General features: G+C 37.0%; 1 protein-coding gene across 1 annotated transcript; it reads left to right on the top strand.

The window, feature by feature from the left end:
* The first annotated feature begins 8,106 nt into the window (after positions 1–8,106).
* On the top strand, positions 8,107–19,576 carry LOC140159980 (uncharacterized). Its single transcript, XM_072183248.1, has 4 exons — positions 8,107–8,328; positions 11,242–11,314; positions 11,691–11,865; positions 19,352–19,576. The coding sequence occupies exons 2-4, from the start codon at positions 11,304–11,306 to the stop codon at positions 19,574–19,576; spliced, it is 411 nt and encodes a 136-aa protein (XP_072039349.1). The 5' UTR covers positions 8,107–8,328; positions 11,242–11,303.
* Positions 19,577–20,764: the final 1,188 nt, after the last annotated feature.

Below are 20,764 nucleotides of genomic sequence, written 5' to 3'. Positions count from 1 at the left end.
TGTCATTTTTACGGTTGTATGGTCATATATTGTTATGAACACACTAAAACTCCAGTATGACTTTAAGGCGAGTGAAATGGCAGAACGCCGCAGAAGCCGTTTTTTTTTTTCAATTTTAACCATATTATCTAAAACAACGGCAGTATACTTCTTCAGATTAATATATTATAATTGATCTTATATCGTATGATCGTATTCATATTCTATAAGGGGTGGTGGATTAATTATGTGCACCCCCGGGTGGTGAATTATAGGGGGGGGGGCGCAAAGATTTTTGGCAGGCCAAAAGGGGGGGCAAGCATTTTGGCAGGTCGAAAGGGGGGGTCAAGCAATTTTGGCAGGTCGAAAGGGGGCAAAAAAGGTGTAGGAAAACGTTAGGAACACGTTAAAATATGCAAAATTTCCTGCTCGCTGCGCTCGCAAATATATGATAAGACAATTAAGGTTTTAAATTCAGGTTCCCAAATATCTTGCATGTATAAGGGGGGGGGGGGCAACGATTTTTTGCCATATCGAAAGGGGGGACAAAGGTCTTTTGGCACGTCGAAAGGGGGGGCAAAGATTTTTTGGCACGGCCAAAAGAAGGGGGGGGGCATGCGATTTTTGGCAGACCATTTTGAGAATTCACAACCCCGGGGTACACATCTTTATTGCGCCACCCCTAATGATATCTTGCGGTTCTTTTAATGATAAAATTTGATCCCAGCACCTTAACCAGGGGTAGGCTCGAACCACAAATATGCTCGGTGGGGGGGGGGGGGTGAAGCCCACCATAGGTTTCTAGTCAGATCCATGATTTTCATATCCCTCTTGTAAAATTATTGTTACAGAGATAATCCTTATTTAGGCAAAAATTCAATGGCATTTGCATGTTGGTAGAATTTGAAGCCAAAAATCAACTTTGCCTATACTTTTGTACATAGCTACATTCTTAGAATTATTGTGTTGGGACACGTGGTCAATTTCAAAAGAGATGTATTCCACAAGTTAATGAAAAATGCGGCTGGAAATTTGATTAATTATGGGTTTATTACTTAAAAATAAAAATTGCAAATGAGAAACATGTAAAAATGACTTAGGCAATTAGCGTAGCAGGCTGACGAAATGTCATTTTTCAAAAATTTTCCCATGTAAAAATTAAATTTTTTGGTCAAAACTGAACAAAAAACACAAAAGTTGCATTTTCACCCATAAATTAAATGTATTGATTAAGCGATTATTTTGTTCGCATATTTTAAATATCCTTGTGACGTGTGTTCTTGACACTAAATATGAAGTTTCTACTAAGTTTTCAAGAAATAGCTAGTTAAATATGCCATTTTTTAGGTAAAAACAATAAAAATCCTTAAATAGCGTGACCGTTGCCATGGAAACGGAATTGAACGCGCGGGTTACAAGTTTGGCAAGATGGCAGAAAAGATTCTCCAGACTCTTCTGAACATTTTGATATATGATTCGTCCATTTGAAACATCTATCCAACGACACAGATATTTCAGGGGGCTCATATTCAGAATGCAATTTAGTGTGTCTGATGCATTAGCGCCAATCCGGCTTTGAAATATGTGGGAGCGGACAACCGGCCAATTTAAAGGTTTGTCACCACCAAACCCATTTGGTCCATTGCCAGTTAGTCCATTGACACTTAGTCCATTGCCACTTGGTCCAATTACCACTTGGTCCAATTGCCTGTTGGTCCAAAACCCACTTAGTCCATTACCATTTGGTCCAATAACCACCTGGTCCAATGGCCACTTGGTCCAAAACCCACTTAGTCCATTACCACTTGGTCCAATTGCCACTTGGTCTAATTACCACTTGGTCCAAAACTCATTTAGTCCATTACCACTTGGTCCAATTACCACTTGGTCCAATAACCACTTAGTCCAATTACCACTTGGTCCAATGGCCACTTGGTCCAAAACCCACTTAGTCCATTACCACTCGGTCCAATTGCCACTTGGTCCAATTACCACTTGGTCCCAAACTCATTTAGTCCTTTACCTCTTGGTCTAATTACCACTTGGTCCAATTACCACTTAGTCCAATTACCACTTGGTCCAATTGCCAGTTGGTCCAAAACTCATGTAGCGTAATTCTTTTATGTAAGTTACAGCTTTTGATTAAACTGAAAGAAAACATAACTTTACATGCATGTGTCTCCATAATATTTGCATGAATCTCATCTTAATGCTACATTACATTGCATTTTAAAGGGACTAGTCAAGATATATGCCAGGGGTTGAACAAAAACCAAACCATCATTTTATAGTCACTTATGTTTTAATTTCATATCAACAAGTGCGGTAAAAGTGAACATTGAAATATAATGGTCAGTTCCCTTAATAATAGACAACACAAATGCATCACCTGTTAGCTCCCTAAAATATACTTGATTGTTGTCATCTGACTGATAATAAACGTAAGAAACAAACAAACACACAAACAACAACAAAACATTACTTTGCAAAAGTTTACCGACCCTAAATTTACAATTCTGATTTCTTTCTTTATTCCTCAACCTCGAAATTATGTTTTACTAATGTAACCATTTTGGATCAATTATGGGTAAGCTTGCAACATAAAGGACCAGCACTTACAAAAAGGGGGAAAATAAAAAAGTATAACAAGGCTATTGACAAACCATGCCTGTCACAGAGCGGTGTTAGGGGTTAGAGTTCAAGGTAAGGGCTGGGTTAGAGTTAGGGGTTAGGGTTACAGTTAAGGTTAGACTTAGGGTTAGATTCAGTGGTTAGGGTTAAAGTCCCCGGATTAGGGTTAGGGCAAGAGTTAGGGTAAGGGTTAGAGTTTGGAATTAGTGTTATAGGAGGTAGGGTTAGATTTAGGGGTCAGGGATTATGGTTAGAATTAAGGTCAGTGAATTAAAAGATAATTGGACCAAGTGGTAAACTATGTGGGGTTTGGACTAACAGGCAATTGGACCAAGTGGTAATTGGACTAAGTGGTAATTGGACCAAGTGTTGATTGGACCAAGTGGCAATTGGACCAAGTGGCAATTGGACCAAGTGGCAATCGGACCAAGTGGTAATGGACTAAGTGGTAATTGGACCAAGTGGCAATTGGACCAAGTGGCAATTGGACCAAGAGGTTATGGACTAAGTGGTAATTGGACCAAGTGGCAATTGGACTAAGTGGCAATTGTGTATTAACATGTATTAACAGGACAAGGTGAATAGCATAATGTGAACTACTTTTAGTTAGTGAATGATTAAGGTAGGAGAAACTTTTTTCCAAACCAACCTAATTTCCGAATTTGTATATGCAAACTTCGCGTTGTGGAATGATGCGCACGGGATCAGTATTTTTTTCACTAAAAGATGTTACGCAAACTCTGTGAGTTTAGTCATCCAAGATATTAAATGTCCCACTTAATGTCAAACTTAGGATGAAAACTAACAATTATCAGAAATCTTGATCACGTCTCCAGTAAAACCGGAACAAAATATGGTCATCCCCTAACCCCCCCCCCGCCCATAAATTGTAATGCTTCCGCCGCCACTGCTTGATTAGCATTATTGCTTGCTACAGACAGGTATGGGGTGCGCCTCTCAGTCCAGTCCAACACACCGCTAGTCCTAACTCTTAACGTATGTGGAACAATTATCAAACCATCTGATTCTGTACGCAACCTTGGAGTTCTTTTTGATTCAACCATGTCTATGTCATCTCAAATATCTGCTGTCTCTCGCTCTTTAAATTATCATCTTCGTAATATAGGACGCATTCGCTGTTATATTGATAAAGATACTTGCAACCATGCTGTCCGCTCACTTGTTATTTCTCGAATTGATTATTGTAACTCTTTATTATATGGAACAACTGTAAAAAACAGACAAAAACTACAAAAGATACAAAACAGAGCTGCCAGACTTGTTTTCAAGGCAAACCGTATGGAACACACCACTCCTCTGCTGAAAGAACTTCACTGGCTTCCAGTAAATGAGCGTATTACCTACAAACTACTCACATTCGCTTATAAAAGTAGACATGAAACAACACCACTGTATATACAAAATCTCCTAAAATCTCACACATTTTCTAATGGTATGTTCCTACGATCACATGCTGATGGCAGTCTGCTTGAATGTAAAAGAACTCACACAACATATGGGAATAATGCCTTCTGCAATTCTGTGCCAGCTCTCTGGAACAAATTACCTGTAAAACTTCGTACTTCACATAGTCTGGCCACTTTTAAATCTAATCTGAAAACCTATTTGTTTCCAAACTAAGTTTTTTATTTTTAATTAAGTTGTACATTTTACTGTAGCCTAAGATGTAGTGTAAGTCGTACTTTTAAGATCATTGTAAAGCGCTTTGTTCATACTTATGCTAAGGCGCTATATAAATTCCGTTTATTGTATTGTATTGTATTGTATTGTATTGTAGTCCGACACGCCGCGCCGCTCGTCGACTACACAAATTCCCTTTACTAATTGTATAAGGGGTGCGTTGAGTCAGAAAATGAAAACAGTAGCACGGTCTCACACTGGCAATTCGACAGGGACATGTGTTTTGAAGTAAATTTCTCGTGCGTTTAAGAATGAAATTGGCATATGGCCGTGTGTCGTGAACTGGTGTACTATAGGGTGGTGTTGTTTCAAATTTTAGTAAAAAATGACTTATTTGTAATAAGCAAGCACCTTGAATCATTTCTAATGCCATCAAATTTGCATTCATTTTAAAGCCTATAGTGTACTCCTTAATTTGATACCAAACTTAATATTCTGAGGCTTTTATTAAAAAAATTGTAAGTAATTAAGTAAACGAAGACGCAGGGTGGTGCAATTGGGATACGGCACCATGTAAAGTCTATGGGAGAAATGAGCACTCTGCTCATCAAGGTTTTTTCTATATTACAACAATGAATAAAGTCTTTAAATAAGATACTGCCTAAAGGCCTAGAATGTACTCTTTAATTTGGTACCAAATTTGATGTCCTGAGATTTGAAATAAAAAAGATTTAATTAATTTAAAGTAAACGAAGACGCCGGGTGGTGCAAAATTGGGATACGTCACCATGTAAAGTCTATGGGAGAAACGAGCACTCATCAGTTCATCATGGTTTTCTACATTACAACAGCGAATGAAGTCTTTAAATCTCTACTTTTATACTAAAGAATTATTTGTTTTGTGATAATTTAATTAATTATTAATTAATTAATTTTTATTAATTTTTATTAATTAATCAATTAATTAATTAATTTTTTTAAATTAACACAGATCTTGGGACACCAAAATCTGAAGACAACCATCTCAGGGTTTTTTTAACTGCCATAAATCAATTGTAATTGATTTAACAGGCCTGTATTAAATAGCCATTAAATTAATTTAATAAATTTTTTATTAATTATTTAATAAATCAATTAATTAATTAATATTAAATAAATAAATAAATAAATTTATAACTAAATAATGGCTACAGACCAAAATTTAATATTTGCTCAGCCTCATTCATTATTGGAATTTTAAAATTGGACATTTAAAAAAATATGCACACATTTATATTATAATTGATTATATTATATAATCATTTATATTATAAATGATTATATTATAATTGCTCACTGCATGTGAGCTATTATTAAAGAGTGTCAAGAGTAATAAAAATTCAGGTGAATTTGGTAGGGCTTGGTTAATGACGCAACCCTCTGGATAGTATATAAAAGCATAGATTTTAATTTAAAATCTATGATAAAAGCAACAGTGCCCAAAAGTATTGCTACTTGCTAGGAAGAGTCTGAAGTGAGTTAAACTTGTAGTTAATACCTGTAGTTTGTACATGTTTGAAGTCAACACAAGAGATTGGTTCTTTTAATTTTTTTAAACTGAACAAAATTTACGTGTTTTATGTCGCCATGTTTTGGTGTACCGTGACATCACACCACAGAAAGTACCCTATTTAGGCGTAACCTGATCAAAGTAAACATTTTTAGGATGGTTGTTGCTTGCACTTTACAAATACATGTTTTTAATAAGAATACACTAAGATTTTAGTATAAAGAGGCCCTTTTAGCAATTCAAGTATTATTTTTGTATTTTCCTCAAATTTTGATGGAAAATTTTGTAACGTGTCATTCCGTGTATCAAAAAAGTACATCAAGTAGGGGTAACCCTATCAAAGTATAAATTTTTGGGTGGGCTATTGCCTCTACTTTGCACCAATAAGGTTGTTTTTTAGATAGGTGCTATGGTTTGGATGTTACATGTTTTTGAGGAGGTGCTACTTTTTGACAACTTTTTCATGCATATTTGGATTTTTACCTGATTTAGACTTACCCCTACTGAAAATTAGATGCCATTTGTGGAATGATTGGACTTTTTCCATTCAGAAAATGTTTACTTTTGCTATGATAGGATTTATAATTTGGAAGTTATGAATGTTTCAATGCAAAATGATGCGCGGTCCTAGAAATTTACTAACGAAACGCAAAGGAACACCACTTCAAGACACACGGCCATATTTGTGGATGTAAACAGACAACAGACCTTTTTTCTTTCCCAGTAGATATCTAAACTTTTTGGCACTTAAAATCAGGTATCAATCATGCCCATAGCCTATTAAAAATGAAACTTCGAAGGGCACACACCACTAAATAAACTTCCCATTGAAATACATGTGAAAATACAAGAAAGTAAGTTTGGTTTTTCTACCCCATGTAACAATAATTTTAATTTTTGATTTTTTTTTAAATAAATTTTTATTTAAATTTGATTTTTCGTTACAACAAAGAATGAACACAACCAAGAGTAACTCAAATTGAGTTCCTTCGGGAATAAACAAATAAATTTACCCAAATATGGTTACGTTTTAAAATTAGGATTCTTCTTCCAAGTGTAAGTATACTTTTTGGCGCATTATAGTATACGACCGCTCTATTTTTACAGGTATATTAATGCATATCTCATTTAGCATATAATATATCCACATTCCTGAAAAAACTTGGTATTAACATAAATGCGTTTTACAATAGGTAAATGTTTGCAAATAATTATGCAAAAATTAAATGCAGTGTTTCTATATTATAAAAGTTAAAGCACAGTGATTTTATTCTTGCAGAAGGTGGGTCAATGTCTCTGCCCATCCATCTTACGATATTAGTAAAACAATCCAGCCTGCTGACCAGTAGAGCAATATAACATAAAAAATGCCAAACTTTTACCCAAAAATGCCATATATTTTTACTTTTTCTGGATTGACTTTTTTGTTCATGAACAATAATGAGACATAGCGACCGACTGCTCAGTGCCAGAAGTGGGTAAGTGCAATAGCTGATATGTGTAGATACCATGTAATATATGAGTATAATATACTATGTGTAAATTGGCAAACGTTCACGGGGCAGCTATTGCACTTACCCACTTCTAGCACTGAGCAGTGAATCTTTTGAATGCTAACTAAAAGGCACTTTGGCTGCTTTCACTTAAATTGCTCCTGATTCCTTGGCTTTTGAGTAATAATTTTGGTTTTATTTAAAATTTTTCCTTTTAAGTTTGCTTGTATTTAATGTGTATTTCTAAGTGTTAACAGTTTTTAAAGTGTAATATATATTCATGTTCCTGAGAGGCTGATGGGAAGTGAGTGTAATGTTTCTGTGCATGTTTTTTTTTTTTTATGTGAGTAAGTTGGGGTGTGTGTATTTTAGGAGTGTCCTGTCCATGTATTGTTTTGAGACTGCATGTTTGCTGCATCAAGTATGACTGTGAGTGTAATTTTGTATGTTGCTTGTTGCCTGTAAGTAGTAAGTGCTTGAGTTATGCAAATGAGTGAGTGAGGATTTCTAATTTGGGGTTTTTGCGGCATGAATAATTTTAAATAAGTTAGGTGTGTTGTGGAAATATCAGTGCTTGATTCTTGTGCAATATTTTTTTTATTTATTTTATTAATAAGTGTTTTTCTATTCCTGTTGTATTTAGATTTTAAAAGCATGTATTGATTTTGTATCTTTTATACCATGTAAAAAAATACGCAATTTGGCCTTAGGGCCACGAGGTTATTTTTTAATCAAATTGAATTGAATGAATTGAATTGAATCTAGTAAGTATCCGGGTTACTTACCATGTGCTATTGGTAGGCAGGTGTTGGTAAATTGACGATTTCAAATGAAGCACATTTTGATTAATTTATTGTCAATTTTCGTCACTGTTAACTTTATACCACAGACTCGATATGAGTTAAATGTGTGGTTCCGTATATATACGCAGGATAATACAGAATACACTCTGAGAATTGCGCTGTGCTGATGAGAATAGGTGATTCCTTTATATCGTTTATATTTTAGAACTATTTTTAGAGGTTCCGCGACAAGGTGAGTAACTGAAGTATTTGCAATGGAACACATATATAGTATATTATATTTAGTATGCTCGTTGTGTCCAAATAGTGCAAATATAATGAAAATCATAAGAATATACTGTGTAAATATTTATATTTATAACAATTTGGTTCAGAGGGTCATTTTGGACGCCATTTTGGATTTTTGTACATACGGCAGCTATTTGTGAATTTGAAAATGATCGGAATCGGTTTGTAATACTTGAAAACATATAAATAGACACCAAATATACCATATTTGACCAGAGAATGCTTAAAAACAAATTTTGACCCCCAAAATGGGAGCACTCCCGAAAAAAGGCATTTTGGGCACATTTTTTTCAAAAAAGGCCCACCGGGATCGTGTTTCTCGGAAAATTTTGGTCTGGAATCAACTTCAAACATAAAGTGAACATCATTTCCCAATTGCGCGTGGTTGAGAGGCTAACTACCTGGCCTGGCTTGTCAGTCCATTGAAGACATAGGCCTACCTACCGAATTTTGAACCTGCATGACAGGAATGCCTTTGGCGCTGATAAATCAGTGGTGCGGTGACGGAGGTGGGGGAAGCCCACACATATTGCCAATCTTGCGTAATCAATTCATGCACCCATCATTGCCATCTATAACATCCTTGGACCCAGCATAGACATGATACTTGATAGACTAGTGTCCAGTTATTAGTAGGGTCCCACAATTGGACCCCCACTATACTGGGCCCAAGAATTCTCAACCATATACAATTGAAGGTCCCGGGTTCGATCCCCAGTTGCACTAGATAGTTAAAGCGTTTTGCGTGATGGTAAGGTGAAATCGTCATCGATCATAATACACGACTTTTAGCATTGTAATCAACCGATACAAATGGGGACATGTTGATTAATATTAGGCTAATAATGGTTAGAATTTTTGCTTGACAAATCCAACAAAAAAACTACTCCCTGACTTAGACTTTCGCTATCTTGGCTGATGGCTTCTTCAGAATGACCATTGGGATCCACTTTTCCCGCGGGATTGGCCGATACTTCTTCTTGCGACTTTCGCATCCCTCGGTGGCTTGGTTCAGCCAAGATGGGAAAAGTCTAAAAACAGTGTGTAATTTTTTGGATTTGTCTAGCAAAAAATCTTACCATGTTTAAACTACAATCCTTTAAGGGGGTACTACACCCATTGCATTTTTTTTTTTTTTGCATTTTGTGAAGAAATGAGAAAGAAATTGGACAAAGTGGTATGCAAAATGAAGGGGCAAATCTTCTCGTTCTATTGGTGGCATCGGTATCAACGTAGCTTACATGCTTTTACAGGTAAAAGGTGGTACATCACTGATGTTTTAAATTCACTTCATTTTGGAAAGCTTACTATCAACGGATTTCGTTAAAATTTTGGATATTTGCTAACACATTAAATAAATAATGTTTATAATGTAAAATGGGAATAAGTGGTTCCGGATTTCTTTTATGACTTCATGAACTTGGTGCTCCACATCTATCAAAAAACGAACTGGTTATAATGCTTCTATTTTCAATGTTGAGCTATATTTTGTATTTTTAACTTGCGACATTATTTCACTGAAACTTAATTAAGCCATAGGTAACAGGTTACCACAACCACACTACAGCAATGTTGGAAAAAAATTATATTACTTGTAACCTATACCACCATGTTAGGTAGTTTTTCGTAAGCTTCACTTTTGTGATTTTGGTAACTATTTTATATTTAGTTGTCCAATCCATTTCAACTAGGCAATCTAAATTGTACTCACCATTTACATCCCAGGGTATCTTAGTATATCCACCTCACACCTTTTCAATATATATCCAGTAAAAGTCAAAATATCAAAATTGATGCCTCATTATTATATCACAGACTATCACATGTATTCAAAATGGATGCTTAAATGGACCTGAACAAGTGACCTATAACCTGACCTATGGCCTTTTTAAATCTCTTTTCCTAGCAACACATTATATAATAACACATATTATTAAATTGGCTATTGCATCCATTGTGGAAGAGCCTATATTTAATTTATTCAGTGTTATTTAGCATGCATCGCTGAGTACATTTCTATAGATAATATAACAAAGGATTTAATGTATTCTATTCATGTACTCTACTTGAAAATAATAAATTATGGTTTGTTATGAAACACACATCTGAGTTAATAGGATATAGTAAACAAAAATATATAGGGCCAAAATTATTTACCAAAATGGTTTAAAAGCACTTTGAATGTAGAGATATTTTATAAGTTCAGGACATGAGGTGATGGACATAATTATTTATGTACTTCATAAATTTGCAACAAAAAAAGAAGAGGGATACTGATGAAAATCATGGTATTATACCCCCTTAAATATCTCTATTTCAATTTGATTGGTGCAATTAATTATTGATGGATATTTTTTAAACGGTTATTCATGCAGTGTTTAGTTAAATAACATTTTGAAGAAGAAAGCTTTACATAATGGGACATCATTAGGAAATGAATTTCGAGAAAACCATCTGTTAATAAAATACTATGCTGAGCCACCAGCCTGGGTGGCTCACGCTCCAGTAATTTCAGATGATTGAGCTCAATAATACATCAAAGAATGTCTTCCAATTTATGAAAACAAATAGATAATCAGCTTATCGGATTAAAGGCTCAGAGGGAAGGTCTTGCTGCTCAGCGAGTGTTTGTAATTATCAGAAGGTTTTCTCCAAATTCATTCTCTAATGATTCTTCAAACCATTGTTTTTGTAGCTTTCTGTACAAACGTAATCGATAATGTTCACTTCCTCATTTCTAGTTTCATTTTACAGGACGTCATCGATCTTTGGTATATTAATGCAATATTTATACTGGGTTGAGTTTTTTCATCCTATAATTATTCATGATTTTATAACGTTATTGTCATTACTGCAGTTTTACACCAGTCTTGAATCGAGCTCCTTACAACCACTGCCTAACCAGATCATACTAGCACCATGGATAAAAGGTAGGAACTAGAGGAAATGCGTGAATAGCCGCATCCCGGGCACGCATCTTTTAGGGGACCGTTTAAGCCTTAAAATACTATTCGACAAATGGGGCTCAAGCTTTTTTGTGCGATAAAAGTAACACGTATTAGTGTTATTTTCACGTTTTATATTGATGTTCAACCGTAATGGGTAAATAATTAATTTGGACTTGAGAAGCATAGGGCCTCACTCATCAGAAGCACATAGCCATATGGTTATGGTTATCATGTGCTTCTGATGACTGAGGCCCTATGGCCTTACGAAACAGATCTGTCAAGTAATATACCGGGGTAATATAATGTAACTGTATCAACACAAGTCCAAATTAAATGTATATTACATATCTACTTTCAGGACATACAATACACCAGTAGCAGCTGATATCGCCATCAGTTCTAAGAAGATACGACGACCATGGCGATTGTTAATCCTGATTGGCTTCGTATGTGTCATATTAGTAACATTCCAATTCTGGAGAGATGACGAATATATTGCCGAACATCATATTGCTCCTCAACAAGCAAAAGAAGTACGGATATGAATTATAATATTTACATAATTATAAAAATCTCTCAATTTTTCAGTGTACATGCACCACAATCGTGCAAATGATGTTAAAATTGAAAATTATTAATTTAAACTTCAACACTACTTGTTTATTTCGCTTACCGGGAGCGCTTTCGAGGAACTTCCTCGTCATTAGCCGATGTTGTTAGCTCTGATGTTTTCTTGGAAACGGCTAAGGACCAACCTGATCAGGTGACATCACACTTGATGACGTCACCGAAGTCGGAAGTTTCCTAACAACATCGGCTGATGCCTCGAAAGCGCTCCCGGTAAGCGAAATAAACAAGTAGTGTTGAAGTTTAAATTAATAATTTTCATTGTTATTACCACTACGTATGAATCTGCAATTCGATGTTAAAATTATCTTATAGTAATAGTACATTTATAGTGTTGATTTATCTTGGCTATGGAGACATTTCCCCAGTTCAAAATCTACTTGCAATAAGGATTCAGAAAAAAGTATACTTTCACCTATCTATGATGTACGGTTACGCAACAATTGTGAAATGGATTCAATGTGGTACCAAGGTGATACATCATACATAACGCAAACTACTCATGAAAGTACATCTCTGTTGGTATAAATCATGATTTTCATTACCTAGCTGGGGGTTTTCAACCCCCGAGCTAGGTAAATACTTTTACTATCCGATTCTTCTTTCTTTCTTCTTCTGGCAACAAACTTTAAAATGCTTCTCTTCCTACATGTTCCACCCTAAAATTACGTAACTTGCATATATGTATCGGCTATATCCAATGCCCATAGTGTCTAAACAGATTTGGGGTCAAATGTCATTAAAGGGGCATTTCTGGTATTTAACCAAATATCTTCAAAATGCTTCTTCTGTCACATATTATATAGTACAATGATGTCATTTGCATATATGCATCGGCTATACCACACGCCTATAACTTGTATACGGAATTGGGGTCAAAGGTCATTAAGGGGGTGAAATCTTACAATTGCATTATCTGGACATATGTAATGGGTATGGCGCTCAAACTTGGTGAAAACAGATCTCATGACCAGGGGAACATTTTGCAGGGGTCAGGTCAAAGGTCATACAGAGGTCAAATTTTAGAAGTGCATTTTCCAGACACCTGTAAGGGGTATGGGGCTCAAACCTGGTGACAACAAACTTGATAACCAGGGCAACATTTTTGGAACACTTTGCAGGGTCAGGTCAAAGGTTATCTGGGGTCAAATCTTATAATTTCATTTTCTGAATATCTGTAAGGGGTATGAGGCTCAAACTCAGTGACAATAAATCTCATGACCAGAGGAACATTTTGCAGGGGTCATGGCAAAGGTCATGCAGAGGTCAAATCTTACAAACATATTTTCTGGACATCTATAAAGAGTACAGGGCTCAAACTCTGTGACAACAAAGTTGATGACAGGGGAACATATTTGGAACATTTTGCAGGGGTCAGGTCAAAGGTCATCTGGGATCAAATCGTAAAATTGCATTTTCTGGACATCTGTAAGGAGTACGGGACTCAAACACAGTGACAACAGACCTCATGACCAGGGGAACATTTTTGGAACATTTTGTAGGGGTCAGATACCTCCACAACACCAACACGCCCAGCTAGGTTTGTGGTCTATGACCACCATTTGCCACTAGTTTAAACTTTTGATCCAAACACACGGAATAATTCCTACCTCAGAATTTTCAGATGGTACTTCACCTTTCATCAGCAGCGAGTGATTGACCGTATCTTTTTGACCTTTGACCTGATAACAGACTCGTAGTAACAGACTCGTCGTCTACGAGTCTGTTATCAACTAATAACAATAACAATGTTCGCGGTTTGAACTTCGCTGTCACTGAGGAGGAAGTTCCGGTAGTGGAATTTATCACAGCTACAGAGGCTGCACGTCGGAATTTACCTGAGACTTAAGCGAATGAATTGCATTCCAAAGTTGTGAATCTCGTAAGGAAACCCAAGAAAATTGATTCTAACATTAGTAAAGACGAAAAGAAAGCGCTTCAGGACTTAAAAAAGATCAATCTATTCGCATTTTACCTGCCAATAAAGGCCGTTTATGTGTGATTTTGGACACCACTTAATATCACCAAAAGTGTACATACAAAAAGTTAGGAAAACGGGATCCTACCTCCAGCTACAAGAAAAATCTTGTGTCAGTACTGCAGGACATTGAAATTGAAGGTGCCATAAACAGGGTCGATTATCGGAAGTTGTACCCAACTGCGGGAGTTGGGTAGTTTTATCACGGATATGGTTTTATGCACTACCTAAGGTGCACAAACCGAACACTCATTTGCGCCCAATAGTTGTTCCTTGACTTATTAAAGGAAGTGTCCGGTAATCACAACATTAAGCCTTATATGTTAGAAAAATAATTATCAAGGACGATTCACATGGTTTTATTTCAAACAAACTCATATTAACCATAAAAACGAATAAAAACAGCCATCTCTCAACACGCGATATTCAAAATTCCCGCGCAGAAATTGTCTAGAGCAGTGACGTCCCAATAGTTCAATGAAGCCTGTCGACAAATGAGCACAAATAACCATGACGTCACTGCTCTAGAACATTTCGGCGCGGGAATTTTGAATATCGCGTGTTGAGAGACGGCTGTTTTTATTCGTTTTTATGGTTAATATGAGTTTGATTGAAATAAAACCACGTGATTCGTGCTTGATAATTATTTTTCTAACATATAAGACCTAATGTTGTGATTGCCGGACACTTCCTTTAAAGATCAAAGAGTGGAGGATGATGAAGAGTTCAGCTCATATGCCGTCAGTGATTTATTCACATCTGTCCCGGTTGACAAAGCACTTAGGATTGTACGCTCTCGCCTAGAACAGGATAGCGGCCTCGGCGATAGAACTGAATTATCACCTGACAAGATAGTTAGACTCTGTGAAGCTTGTCTAAAACAGTATTTTGTCTACAACGGAGAGTATTACGAACAGTTTCACGGTGCGGCCATGGGCCTTCCGCTTTCTCTAATACTGTGCGACATTTACATGTAAGATCTTGAACAGAGACACCACCCCACCACCCACGTCTGTGGTGGCTTCGCGATGTAGATGACACCCATTGTAAACTTAAGAAATGTCACTCTCAAGAATTCACTAACCATCTCAATTCGCTGGATAAGGACATTCAATTTTACCCCGAAGTAGTGGAGAATAACTAGCGTGCCTTTCTAGATAGTCTCACCGTTATCCAACCAGATAGATCCACCAAAGTCACTATTTATCGCAAAAGCACACACACGGATCAATATCTAAATTTCGCCTCTAATCACCCCATTGATCACAAACTGGAGTCATCCGCTCTTTGTACCATAGGACCAATTCCGTAGTCACCAACCACCAGGATCGCGAGGACGAGAAATCTCATGTGAACAAAGCTATAGCGAAATGTGGATATCCCAAATGGGCACTGGATAAAGCAAATCAACCAAAAACTCACAAAACGAGCGACGTGGGTGATAAATGCCCAAATAAAGGCCACGTAGTGCTACCCTACATCAAAGGTACCTCTGAAGCCATTGGAAGGACCTTTAGCAATTACGGTGTTAGTGTGTTCTTTAAATCAACCCACGCACTAAGACGTGTTACCCAAGGACAAGACAGAAAATAACGACATTACAGGTCCGGAATATTACATCCAAGGCAAAACTGTAACCGTGCAAATAATCTTATAATTGGTTAAACTGAACTCTCCCTGAAAACACGATTTCAGGAACATAGGAGGCCCAGTAGTACAGCATCAGAGGTCTAAAACCATATTCACATCGAGTCTCCTGGACATTTCGTGGACTTGGATAAAGTTCACATACTCGATAGGGACAGCAAGTGGTTCCAACGTGGAGTCAAAAAAGTAGTTCACATCAAAGCCAATCAACCATCTCTTAACAAAGACGGGGACCGGTTCAAACTCTCAGGAGTCTTTGAGTCTGTTATCAGGTCAAAGGAAAAAAGATCACGACCTGATACAGTCACTCACTCGCTGATGAAAGATGGTGTTCCATCTAATAATTCCGAGGTAGAAATTAATTCCTTGTGTTTGGATCAAAAGTTTAAAACAAAATCAATGCAAACTATTATTTTTCAAATCGGAACAATTTTCATTTTTACTCCATGTGGAGCCAAATGTAGACAAATGACGTCACAATGTTAGCTCGTTAACGAATAACTCCATAAACGTACATCGAAAATAGGTCAACTATACTTTTTCTGAATCCTTATGACTAGGGAAACACATAACATAAGTATTGTTTTTAACCAAGTTCGAGCAATTTTGAGCATGGCCCCTGTGTAAGCATTTATCGACCTTTTCCTACTAAATAAGGGTTCGGTTAAAATGCCTCCATATCAAATGTGATGATCAAGTCTATAAGTACTATATCGCTGCTAAATAAGGCAAATTTAACATGATTTGCATGATGGTTTACGGGATTCTATTGACATGTTTTAGTGATCGCTCCCGGTTTCACCTAACGGGGGACCGTGTGATGCACCAGTATCTGTTATGCGAGTCTTATATAAATCCACGATGTTATCACTCAGAACGCTAGTGAATCGATGGCTATTGTTATAAGAGGCTCACTTAGTCATTTGAAATGAGCAAAATTTTCACTGTAAAATAAATTTTCTCGGCCAAATGAAAAGCCATAATTTTAATTATTTTTTCAGTAAATGTCAGAAAAAAACAACAATAATGTTTGGTACTGTATTTTTTTTCAAAACCTGGTGTTAAACTTAAGTATGAAATTTAGGCTTCTAGTGTAAGATTTTCGCAGGCTGCAACTTGCCCCATGAGCTTTTTTGGGGGGGTCAATGTTTTTGCTTTTCAAAGTAACATAATTCGCTAATGAAAGATATTTCCGAACTTTCTAAAGCACATCATTTATATCATAGTTTTCAATTCCAACTACTGATTTTTTTTAAATCAACTCGCAAATGTACCCATGGATGGATGATTTTGCAAGCCACAATAGAAATATCGATTATTTCTGCTGGTTATATTAGAAATGAAGTACTGACAAAAAAGTGGATAATGGTGAATCCAACGGACGAGGATACAAAACGAATCAAGGATCAATAAATGATACAAGAGGATACCTTGAATATGAACAACTGGAAATCAAGTAAAATACAGCCTAGACGGTACGCAGAAGGGGGGCAAAACAGCAAATGTAGGCATTAGAAGTAGGTAAAGTTCGATAGCGATTTGCTGTTTTGTCCCCCCCTCTGTGTACCGTCTAGCCTTTATTTTACTTTATCGGGACAATTTTCTACACACGTGACCAATGCGTATCAATGTGAATGTAACCTCGAGCCTGATCCCTAATCGACCCCCGGCGGTGACCTTGCTATTCAATTATTAGTCGTTTTGAATTGGAATAGAATTTTGGCTGCATTTTCGATAGAAATTTGTGCACAGCAAAATTAATTTCTTCACAATATCATCAAAACGTAATTTCAAAAATAGTATCCCTACGGAAACTCTTCGCATAACATTATTAACTTGCGACAATTAAATAACCTATTTTGTATCAAAGGAGGAATTTCACCCGCTGTGCTCGGGGTCACATCCCATAATGCTAATATGTCTGCGCCCATGGGTGTCACGTGTCCAGAAAACTTTCACGAAAAAATTTACCCATTAATCTTGACTGACTGAGTTGGACATTTTGGCAGTCGCAAGTGAAAAAAGTTAAATCAAAACGGATATTCTAACAAAAAACTATAAACTCACACGATATGCCTTATAGAGGCGAGAAAAATCATATTAGCGAACTATATCAGTTTGAAACGCTAAAAGTTAATTCCAAAAAAAGCTCACGGGCGAAGTTGAGGCCTATAAAAATCAAAAATCTTACATTAAAAGACACAATTATATGCTTAATTTTAACACCAGTATATCCAAGTACCATGTTTTTATCAGACATTACTGAAAAATAAAATAATGTTTTTTATTTGTCCGAGAAAATTAATTTCAAAGCAAAAAGGTGCATTTTTGAATTATGCTGATTTCAACATGTATCGTTCGACTTTTAGCACGACTATGCATGCGAATAGAGGCTGGTCACTGGCGTACTGAGTGTTATGAAGTATACCTCCTTCATTTGTCGGTAAGAGCCCAAATCAAACGATAATTGGCGTATTAAAGCTTGAGTGTCACCAAGGTTTGCGCAGGCAGTGCTTAGGCAACGAAAAAAACCGGTTCTACGGGCCCGACCGACCCAGAATATTTGTTTTGGAGATTTTCTTTTTGTTTTTAATTTTGCTATTTTTTTCTTTTGTTTTTTAATTCAGCCATTTTAGAGCCAAAATTGACTAATTTTGACTGAACAATTTTAACCTCCAGAACAAAGGGGAAAAATGCCCGCCCACCCAATCTTAAAATGACTGTCCGCCCGCCCGTATAAAAGGTTTTTTCGTCTCCCTAGCGCGCGATTTTGTCACAACGCATTGCACTAAATTACACAAATGACGCAAACAACCTCGCACTTTGAATCGAAGTTTGCCAGACGCATAGCGAAATAATGCGGATGTACGTTGAAGACCTTTCTCCCATCTTCCTATCATGCACTATTCCAGGGGGTTATAAGGTAGTACGTCAACCTCATAGATCATGTATAACTGATGGTTTTCGCAATTATGTTGCCTTAATATGTGCATAGTAGGCGCGTTTACAGAACTCCAGCAACCGGGGCGTGGAATTTTGCGAAAAACTATTCCATACTAAATGTCAAGTCTGTAGAACATATTTAAGGTTATGATCAAATATTGTTTAAATTGGAACAAATTCGTGCGAAGCGGGCCTAAATTTGTTTTTGTAAGTTTAAATGGTCAAATAAGAGATTAATCTCATCAAAATTACATGCACACATGCGTTGTTCTTCTCCTCTTCTCCAATTTCTCTTCTCTTTTATTGGATACGGGAGGGGGGGGGGGCATTTAAGAAGGGCTGTATACGCTACTGCATACTGATCCCATATGTGCATTATCGTAAAGTTCATCGATGTTACTAATAATTATGTAATTATTAAATACATGAGTGGTGCAGTTATAGAACGAGAGATCAGTGTTAACGCAATTTTAACATTTCTGAAACGGGCGCCAACAGTATATCACTGCTTGTCCTGTCATTAATTAGGCATCTTCAGGTCTATAAAATGTATAAAAAGCCGAAATGTTCGTATTCTAAACTGTAATGAACAGATTTTGCGACACTGTCCTGGCGGAATTGTGGCGGAAGTACACCCCTGAAATAGTGCATGATGGGAAGTGGGGGAAAATGTCTCCAGAGCGACACGAAAACATGGCGGACTCGGTGTTCGTTGAAAATATATAACATCTGTGACAGATGGGCATGTCTGAGATCCTAGCACAAATTGCGAAACCAATTTTTGACAATCTTAATAATTATGATTATCTTTCTACCATGTAAAGCATTCCTCGGACGGTACAAAGGACACATCCGATGATCGATGCAAGGTGCCTAGATTCGACCCCAAGACGAAACATCCTCCTTATGTCTCCTGTAAACGAGTGCCACCGATACCAGATTCATGTGACACGGCTCGTAAGTTATTCTTATCAAAGCCGAAGCCGATGTGCCCTGACCAACGGGAGTTAATCATTTGCCAGATGGAGGTAAAATTGCGTCAGTATTAAAAGGCAACAAAAAAACACCCTGATCTACTTGCCCAACCGACCCAGAAATTACGGTTTGGTGATGCATGTATTAAAATTAATTGATTTGGATTATAGAAAATGCAAGCGAAAAAAAAGCTAATTGTGTAGATTTTTATGATATTCAAACACATTATTATAAATGTTTATTTTAGGGTCGCTTCCAAATCAAACGAAAAGGTCCGTACGTCAATAGAATTTTCTTCGTTGCCTAATGGGATTATACACGATTGAACATTATTGAGTGATTGGGTTGGTTTATAGGTGAGGGGAAACCAAAGTTGGTCCCTTCCCTACTCCTCCCCCATCTGGTTACCCCCAGTATATATTCCCATACCAGTTCTGTTTTTTTATAAAGGGTTAATAATTTACCGGGGTAATTTACTTTAACCCCTGGACACTACTGGTCATCTAACAGCATTTCTGATTGGTTGATAACTTGAAATGCTCATTTCAATTGCCAATTATGACTATAAGCTTTAAACTATTTATGATCAAACTTGCATTTGCAGATGATCTTATTAATACCCTCCTTGATTGGTTCAAAATTGGACACAATGTTCATTTTGGTCAATCGGTAGGTATATAGTTTTCATGGGGTTAACGGGTGGAAAATAATCTGCATCGTTACAGGAAGAGAAAATGTTTGTGCACTATCAAAGTTACACTTGACCTACCTTGACCTTTGCCGTTTACTCCAACTGAGGGTTGAGTGGTAACATCCGCATCATAATGTCCCGCCAAGCTGTTCTGTCGTCTGCTATATGGCTGACTTTTACTATATGGAATTTTGGTTTGTTAGCACGCAGTCCGTCCACCTCTTTAAAAATAAATAAATAAATGTAGATATTTATATAGCGCTTTATGTCGTAAACAGCCTCAAAGCGCTTTACATTTATTTCACCGTCATTGGAATATGTCAGAACCACGTTTGCAGCATACAAGTGGCGCAGGGTCCATCAGTACAACGACTGTGACTACCCCTAACAGCTTCCCATTGCACCTGGGTGGGGTGAGGCAAGCGAGGTAAAGCGCCTTGCCCAAGGGCGCAACACGGTGGTGGAACGGGGAATCGAACCCCCCCCCCCCCCCGTTTGGCTGATGACGTAGGTAAATGAAGCGGACATTCTCTCATGCTCTCATCATACAATCACAATCACTTTGACAAGT

This window comes from Amphiura filiformis, chromosome 9 (genome assembly GCF_039555335.1).
Source record: "Amphiura filiformis chromosome 9, Afil_fr2py, whole genome shotgun sequence".
NCBI classification, from domain to species: domain Eukaryota; kingdom Metazoa; phylum Echinodermata; class Ophiuroidea; order Amphilepidida; family Amphiuridae; genus Amphiura; species Amphiura filiformis.
Note: the sequence above shows the minus strand (reverse complement) of the source record. Positions and strands in the feature narration are given on the sequence as shown.